The sequence below is a fragment of the Strix uralensis genome, chromosome 3, assembly GCF_047716275.1.
Source record: "Strix uralensis isolate ZFMK-TIS-50842 chromosome 3, bStrUra1, whole genome shotgun sequence".
NCBI classification, from domain to species: Eukaryota; Metazoa; Chordata; class Aves; order Strigiformes; family Strigidae; genus Strix; species Strix uralensis.
The window spans coordinates 16,061,436-16,070,329 of NC_133974.1; the positions used below are offsets into that span (position 1 = coordinate 16,061,436).

Here is an 8,894-nt window from a genome sequence, read left to right on the forward strand (position 1 = left end):
GCTTAAGCTGTTAATAGTGCTAGCACTGAATGACTTGAGTGGTACAACATTCCTGTCTTTATCTTTAAAATGACAACACGTGGGTGATTTACAACCCTCTTAATTCTTTTACAATCACTGGTCAAATGTACTGTGACCAATCCAACTCTGCAACATCACATGAGGGAAGAAGTTACTGTACATAGAATTACGTTATGCAGCTTCACACTACACTGTCATCCCAAATGCCTTGAAGAGTTGCTCAAATTGAGATAACAACCGAGTTCACATCATATCCCCCAGTCTTTGTGAAAGAAAACTGTTAAAAGACACAACAAATGTTTCCTTTTTGCTATTTATAGCTCAGACTGGTACATAGATATATGATGCAGCATTTTTTGGCTAACTAACTAAGAAAATAATACATAAGAACCTGAGAGTGCCTGATTGAAAAAAGAGTTCTCCCTCCGATTATATACCACTTTTCCCAATATGAAAACTATTCAATTTTAATAACTTTAATATTCAGTTTATTCATTCATATGATTGCAGATCTTCCCCATTTGGGTTGATCTGGATGAGGCTAATGGCCATCAGAAAGGCTATAATAAAAATGGATAGAAGGACCTAGTTTTATGTCAGAAGTTAGACTTTTAAATAGCTGAAAAGCAAGAAACTGAAGTATCCTACAAACAGTATTATTTAAACACATAGTATTACCTGATTATACATAGAGGAAAAATTTCAACTTATAATAATTCATATTTATTTATATTGTGATAATAGCAAAAAGTCATAGGTGAGGATCCAGAACCCATGCTATTGTTCACAGTGGAGAATATTACTCCTATCTCAAAGAGATAAATCAAAAATGTCATAAATTTTTGTAGTCCAAACCATCATCAAACTGCTTACATGCATATAGTAGCCTGAAAGCTCCACTTGACAGACCTACAGTCTCTCCATGTCAGTATCTGGAAAGCTAAATTAGAGACAGGCAGCAGTTCAACTAGACCAGTTACCAGATGTGCAGTTCCAGGAACTAGGACATAAACCAGTCAGACAACGATTTTAGCCTTGGACTAATGGACAGAAGGTGATGAAGCATTTTTAATGAACTGTCTCACTCTCTATCTTTCCAAAGCAAACATAGCCAGCTCTGAGTTGTTATCTTGTTGTGCATCACCAGTGAGCATTACTGTAGACATGGAACAGAAATAGGATCTGCTGAACTCACTCTGTAAAAAAAGATTAGCTATTAATTATAGCCCACAGAAGAATCCACTTACTGCAATCACATACACTTACCCAAGAGGGCATTGCGCCCATTGTCATCTGGCAGGAATCTTTTATCCACAGCACACACTAAAAGGTGATCAGGTAAATTTGGTGATTTTGCACCAACAAGTAAAAACCCTGATGGTACCTCAATATGTTCATTGGAAATTGAAACCAGTCTCAAATCTTTACCAGCCTGGCAGAAACCTAGAAAAAATCAATTCAATGTATTTTAAGTTGACCAGATTTTTTCATTTAATACTCACAATTGTCTTCATTAAAAGACTTCATATATTTTTAATGAAAAACAAAGTTGTATTGTCTGAGGTCAAGGGCAAACTAAGAGATAATTTGCTTCCCTGCCTTTCGGTCAGCCATAAACAGATGCTACCAGTATAATAAACAAAGAAAAATCTGAAAATGTACAGTGAAGTTTCTCTTGATGATGTTCTGCAACCTACATACTTATGGGACTATTTACTAACATCATCATAACTTAGGTCAGACATTCAAAAATGGAGATAAGAGTTCTCAATATCTGGTGAATTTCACTGGCTTTTCCTGTGTTTTCAAATATTTTTTACAGCAACATTGAATGAGGTACACTTTAAATAGAAAAGAGCAAATTACCACATTCATTTTAGCAAAAGCCATGCCTGCAAACTCAAGCTTTTAAAGGTCGCGTTGTCTAAACGAACAGAAGTTCTGCCCTCATGCCAGGCATTCCAACACAAATGCTTATCTGACACACTGGGCAAAGACCCTGTCAAGTGTAACAGCAACCAAGAGCAATCCAGCTTTATCTGGGAGGTATTGAACACTGACATTTTTAGGATTTCTATATCATATAGATTATCTCATTCTGATGAATTACAGGGGAAATGGGCCCAATTCTACCTTTTTCCATAGGGCAAATACCTTCTGACAGCATCTGTATTGCATTTCTTACCATCAGTAGTGCAACATCCTTCTGGAGGAGGCTTCATCTGGTAAGAAACAGGAGGACTACTTGATTCTGATCCTTCTTCCTCCTCGTCTTCTTCTTCTTCCTCATTATCTGCTCTGCTGCCTGCTACAAATGATCATAGTATAAATGACTCAGACAACATAAAACATAGGCAACAAAACAATGAATGAACAGGGTGACCCAGTTATAGAAAGTATTACAGCAAACTGGATTCTCTCCTCTTGACAATGACTTTACTGCTGCCAACTCTTAAGGTATTTGTTATTTCCTTAAAGCTCCAACTTCCAGTCATGCTTACAATAGAAAAAACCCTTTTAGCTCCTGTGCAAAAAAAACTTCAAAAGCATGACCCACCTGCACCTGAGAAAGTAAAAAATACTAAAAGACAAATAAAAAGAAGCCTCAATTTATGTTTTTTTTTTTTAAATTTCATTATTTTTAAGCTAGCCTCATAATTTTCAGAGGCCTAAACTCCTGGTGTTTGAACTCTTGCTGATCAAAACAGTGTAACTGTATCCTTTGTTTGTAATATTAAAAGCCAATATAAACCCAAAGTCATTACTTCTTAGCACTTTAGAATGTCCTGGCTGCAGTCCAAGTACAGATTTTATTTATTAGGTATTGACCATGTCCTTGATGTTGTACAGGGGACTGAAGAAACGGTTCCTGCTTGAAACTAGGTTCACCACAGATGATGCCACAATAAGAACACCTAATTCTCAGGCCGTCTGTCTTCTACCAGAATCCAGAGCTCTGAGCAAAGTACTGCCACTCCCTGTACAACATCAAGGAAAGGCAGATGCCTAGGAAGATGATTCACAGAAGCCTATGCATGGACTGTGCTAGTCCAGGAGGCAATACTGAATGCTGGAGAGAAGAATACATGATGTAGGCTTAATTTTTTAGAGGGTTTTAGGTGTTTCTTCTCCAGATTCTCTGCTGTAAACTACTTTTCTGGTGCACCGGCTACCTAAATCAGAATTTTTACCCGATAGCATACTTGTTAAGAGAATTGACCTGCATATTATTGGTGAATGTTTCAGCCTTTCAACTAGAGACTGCTTCTTTCCTTCTTTCCACCCATAGGGCAATAATTTTTTCATGCATTATGCAACAGCTCCAGCAAAACATACTGAGCAATGACTCCATCCCCTCTTATGGCTCAGACACACTCATGGCAAATGGGACAAAGCTGGAAAGCAGAGGAGTGCAACTAAATGGTAAATGGGGAGAACATTTCTATGGACAGGACTAAGGAAAATTTCAGACCAGATCCAGCCTTACATATGACAGAGATAGGACACAAGTACTAAGTGAACCCAGTGGGGCTTATGTCTTCAGCTTCTAGCTTCTTGACTTCTGTAGGGATATGCCTGCAGCAAACACAAAGAGCTTTCACTGACAAGATTGCGTGATGAAGGGTTGCAGGTACACGAGGATCAGCTGTTTGGACTTGGGCAAGTAAAATAGCAGTTAGGCTCCTACGTTACTTCGTTGATTCAGCTTTTAATCTTGAAACAGAAAAACAATGAAGCACACTGCAGTCATCCTCCAAAGCTGTGTCCACTTGACATACTCTCTTTGCTTCAGCTGATTTTGGACCAGGCACTCAGAATCCCATATATTCATCAAGGATTTTTGTTTTCCTATGACCGTCCTCAGAATATGTTTTTATTTTATTGACAAATTCTTGTAGAATCAGCTAAATAAATACTACAGGATAAATAAGAATTAGGGAGAAAGCTGAAGAAAATAAATCTGGAGTATGAAGACTTGTCTCTAAAGGTTATTAATACTTACACCCCAATCTAGAAGAGGATTTGAAGGGTATATTTACTTTTAAGTATCTAAACATCAAGCTTCAGTCCTGGTGCACACAGATAAGGGCAGAACATTAAACATCACTGTTTTAAGGACGTAGTCTAAAGACAAAAATGCTGAAAGTGAACAAAGGGAAAAGTGAAGCTCTCAGTCTTTGCTGTTTAAGTCAGGGGTAAGTTATGTGTTCTGACTTAACCTTGACTAACATCCAAATGCAATGCAAAAGGGGTGAATCAGGCTCTCCTCTCTTTCCCCACACTCCCAGCCATGAAGTTCCTTCCTTCCTCTTTGTGCCAGCTCTGACACTTACTGGAGCCTGTGCTGAGCCATCCCAGCTTGCTAACTCAGCAAAAAACAAAGCAAACAGAAGTGACTTTTTTTTTTACTGTGTTTATGTATTAAAGTAGCTCAGTGAAAGATTCAAAAAAATGCCAAAATTGATAAAAAGGGAGAAAATGGGAAGATATGGCTAGCAGGAGTGGGGGGAGCAGTGTGTGGGATTTTCCCCTTTGGGCAGCGGTAAACTGTTAGGTTTGTTCAGCCATAACAGGTAATTTCACACTAAAAAAAAAAAAGGATACAGACAAAAAATGGAAGTGGAGACTAAAAAATAAGACAGCTACAGCACTCTCAGGTCAAAAATGAAAAGAGTACAAGAGCAAATATGTACCTATAATAGACAAGAATGACCTGCTGTCACCTGTAAAGGGCATCATTAGGGTTTCTGCTGCTTGTTTTTAAAAAAATCTACAATTTCTGCTTCCATTTTACTTTTAAAGCAGGGCCTCTTCAAAGAGCTCTACATTTGCATGTGTCTGTTACACATCTTCTCTTATTAAACAATCCCAACAGAATATACAAACACTCAAAACCAGAGACAAGATGGTGACAAAAGTGGACTCAGTACCATAGTTCTCATGTTGTATGTTACAGAACTAGGCAGTCGGCTGATGCAACTTGATATAGCTCCATTAAACCAACAAACAGACATACTGCAAAGATTTTGTCCATATTTTATTAAATTTAAATTTATTCGTAGATACCATAAACACCATTATTTTCTTTAAGCAGTTCTTTTCAGTTCTCACAAAGGATTTATTAAACCTTTATGTTATACAGTTGTGATTAAGACATTTTACATGGAAAATTCTTCTCTCCTTAAGGTATAAATATAAATTAAGTTCTGGAAATATTTTAATATACATACAATTTTTTCTCAGTGGGACTATTCATAGGGCTGGTATTATCTGCAAACAGCGTCAGGGCTTAAATGAACAGCCACAAAATATATTGTATCCATGAACAGACAGCCTCCCTTAAATGCAGATCAGGGAAGGAACCAGTTAACCACAGACACAAGGGAGCTGCGAAGTTCACGTCAGAATGTGGTGCTGCTACCAGGTGCCGAATACAACAATACTCAACAAACAATCTCATGGCAGTGAAGTCAGCTGCCACACTGCTGCTCTGCATTGCTTTGCCATGCCATTTCCTACCCTTGACCCACTGAAGTCCCAGTGATATTGGTGGTATAGGACTTGGATGCTATCAGAAAATTAATGCTTGTCATTAACTTTTGAAATCAGCTTCACACCTCTTTGGCACAAACACAACACATAGGCTAAAAGATGGCAAAAAATAACAATGAGGGGGGAGGACAGGGGCTTATACAAGACCCCAAGGATGGGCTCTCTGCTTCAGATGGGCCCTGGCCCTCAGAGCACAGGGATTCATGTAGCTAGAAGTGGAAATTTTAATTTATGATGAGGCTGGAGTACATGATGCCAGCTTGCAGACCTCTCCCACCTGAGGAACAACCTATGAAAAACTCTATTACAGGTCCCTTCAGAGATTCCCTTGTCTGAAACTTTCATGAAAGGAATGTTCTCTGCCAGGCTGTTGTGAGACTTTTAATTAATTACAGTTGAATTCTGTTTCCATTAACTGCAAAGAAAACAGAATCAGCCCTTCAAGGTTTGGAAAGTTCTTTGAAAGCCTTGAAAGAAAGAAGTTACAGAAGCGTGAAATTGTGCTTTTGTTCCTGAACAATGCATCTGCCTCTGTAGCATCTTTCCCAACTGATGTCATAATCCATTTTGTGACATCACAGCTGGTTGCCATGGAAAAGTTTATGAAATCCTCATAGAAGGGTGTGATAGAAGGATCACACTTTATGTAGGGAATAAGCAGCATATATATGTAAACAATGAATGTATATTCATTATTATGTCCTACATTAGGGAAAAAAAAAAAAAAAAAGACGACATGACTATGTGTGAGCTGTGAGCAGATTTACTTTTTCAAGAAATGTTTTCTCAGCTGTTACCATGAGGTAATAGTAAAGAGTTTAATCTCTGCAAAATACTTTTATCTACTACTATTTGGGCTGATTTTTTTTTTTTCTGTTACTGTAGATTGTTAACCATTATGCATTTTTCATTACATATATACCTAAGCCATCTTTAGCAAAGTATGACAGGGAAAGTAAACCTGGTCAAAAGATGAAACACCATCCTGGTGACAGAATGGCTAAATAATGAAATTATTAAAGGTAACTTTGCACCAACATGCCAGTGTTCTTCACACACCAGTAAACTCACCAAAAACCGTGAGACCACTACACATAACAGCACACCAGAACACCAAATTGTATCATTAGTTTGCTTATCAGATCTATACAGTTCATTTAAACTATACTAGTTTCAAGAAAAAGAAAAGACTGAGCAAATGAAAGTCAGAAAGCAGGCTTCTCTAAACGGACACAAAAATTCAGTGAGAAATCCCATCTGTTGAATACCAACTTGTGCAGCGTTTATGAGAGAACACATCCTAAATTTTTACCTTTGCAACCACAGAATAACTAAAAATATTATGCCCAAACTAATTATAAACCTTCTTAAAAGCTAAAAATATTTCTGCTGTATTTATTCACAATGAAAATCAGTTCTTAGCATATATCTTTTAGAAACATATCATGTGTTTACCATCACTTACTGTATAACTTTCAGCAGTGTATGATAAATTATAGGATAACATATTTATGTTCCAAATCTCCAAAGATTTCTCTACACATTTAATGGAACATTTCCTAGTACTTCAATTTATGTATATTGATAAATCTGAGCAAGCAAGTGGCTTAATTTTGTCAAAATAAAAGACAGTGTAGTTTGTATTTTTAATCCAATTCTAATACATATATATATATATTTGTAGATCATAAAAAATCCAAAGAAAAACTTTAAATACTTTTGGTTTTCTGTATTCTGATTTGAAATGTGTGTGCTGAGCCTTGGGAGAGCAAACAGTAGAATTGACTTTAAGCAGAAATATAAATTCCACTATTTCCTACCTTCCAGTGATGACAGTTGCTGTTCAGCTTCCAAATACAACTGAGAAAAGATTGGTCTGGGAACTAAGTTGTTTGAGCGGAGAGAGGCCTCAATAGAATTATGCAACACTTCTTCAAACCGTGTTGTCTTGAGCTGACCAGCGTAAGAATTTCCCATCTTCTCAAAAAAAAAGAGACAAGAAGAAAAGAAAAAAGATATTTCAATTTTAGCACTCAGAACTCGATCACTGCATGTTGATGTCAGACTACAACATTTCTCATGAAAGAGAGAAGCTTCATTGTCCACAAAGAAAGGCAAAGGAAAAGAACATTGACTGCAGCAGTCACTAAGCAGATCCTGCTGGTAAATTACAGGAAGTTATCTAAATGTAACAGCTTTCTGTAATTCAGCAGAAAGGCAGCAAGCTTTGACACCTTCTTGAAGATGTGGCTAGAAATCTGATTCGAGTAATTCCTTGGTTTATATAGCAATTGAGAAGATGCATTTTCAATAGTCATCTGTTAAACAGCATTTCTGTTTTATATTATTTGAACAGAATAAATGCTAAAGGAGCTGGGGAATTTGCACAGTTTTGTGTATTTATGTCTGCATGGCCCATCATGGCTGAAAACTCATGGCTAAAGCAGTTCAACATATCTTTAGAGGTGCTGCCTTGTAAATAATGGAGCATTGCTGTAACTCAGATATTGTGAAATATAACAGCTTTTCCTTCTCACCTTAAACAGTATTTTTCCCTGTAAATATGCGTTTTTGGGGTTTTTTTTAGAAGGAGACATTATCAATTATCTATTTGATTTTGCATTTAATTATTAGGACTTTACTGTTAGTGAAACGACATAATTTATTCATTCTGTCATTGAGGAGTCAGTCTATTCCAGCTGAATATGTCACATACTTAACTGTCGCCTGCTTTCCACAGTGAATACAATGAACTGGTATAACCAAAAGCCATGTCAGCTTTCTTATCCTATTACAAAGTAGCTCTTGCCCTGGGCCCCATGTCCTTTACCTCCTCAAGCAACTGTGAATAGAAAGCATGAAACGCTTCCTGTTTGTGGCAGTAATTCCTAAACACTGAACAGCCCCTCCTCAGCACTGGGTACTGCCTGGGAAATGAGCCTGTTGAGAAGCATCCTGTAGGAATCAGTCAAGCAAAAGAAAAAACTACGGTGAAACCACATACTGCTCTTGATGGAAAAGGGCTTTGAAAGGAACAACATACAAAGCTGACAATCTGGATATCTTTTTATGACTTTGTAAAACATATTTTACATATATAATCATATTTTTGTATACTTGTATCATGTTAATACTACATATATAGTATAGTTAATACTATATAATATAGCATATTGATATTATGTAAATGGTATTAATAGCAGCACAATAAGAATTATAAAACAATGCAGGTATCAATTAAGAACATGATCTAGATTAAAAGCAGGCACTAGTGACAAAATATTTGTGTACATACACAAAAACAAACAGAAAAGTTGCAG

At 36.9% G+C, this 8,894-nt stretch overlaps 1 protein-coding gene across 2 annotated transcripts in view; it reads right to left on the reverse strand.

Annotated features, from left to right (window-relative positions):
* The window catches only part of GREB1 (growth regulating estrogen receptor binding 1), a 58,145-nt gene extending 50,534 nt beyond the window's left edge, over window positions 1–7,611 (reverse strand). For both annotated transcript variants that reach the window (XM_074864702.1, XM_074864701.1), the window contains exons 1-3: window positions 7,395–7,611; window positions 2,207–2,329; window positions 1,288–1,464 (exon numbers count right to left, since the gene is read on the reverse strand). In XM_074864702.1, coding sequence (XP_074720803.1) covers window positions 1,288–1,464; window positions 2,207–2,329; window positions 7,395–7,551 — 457 coding nt within the window. In that variant the 5' untranslated portion in view covers window positions 7,552–7,611. The remainder of the gene's footprint in view (window positions 1–1,287; window positions 1,465–2,206; window positions 2,330–7,394) is intronic.
* Window positions 7,612–8,894: the final 1,283 nt, after the last annotated feature.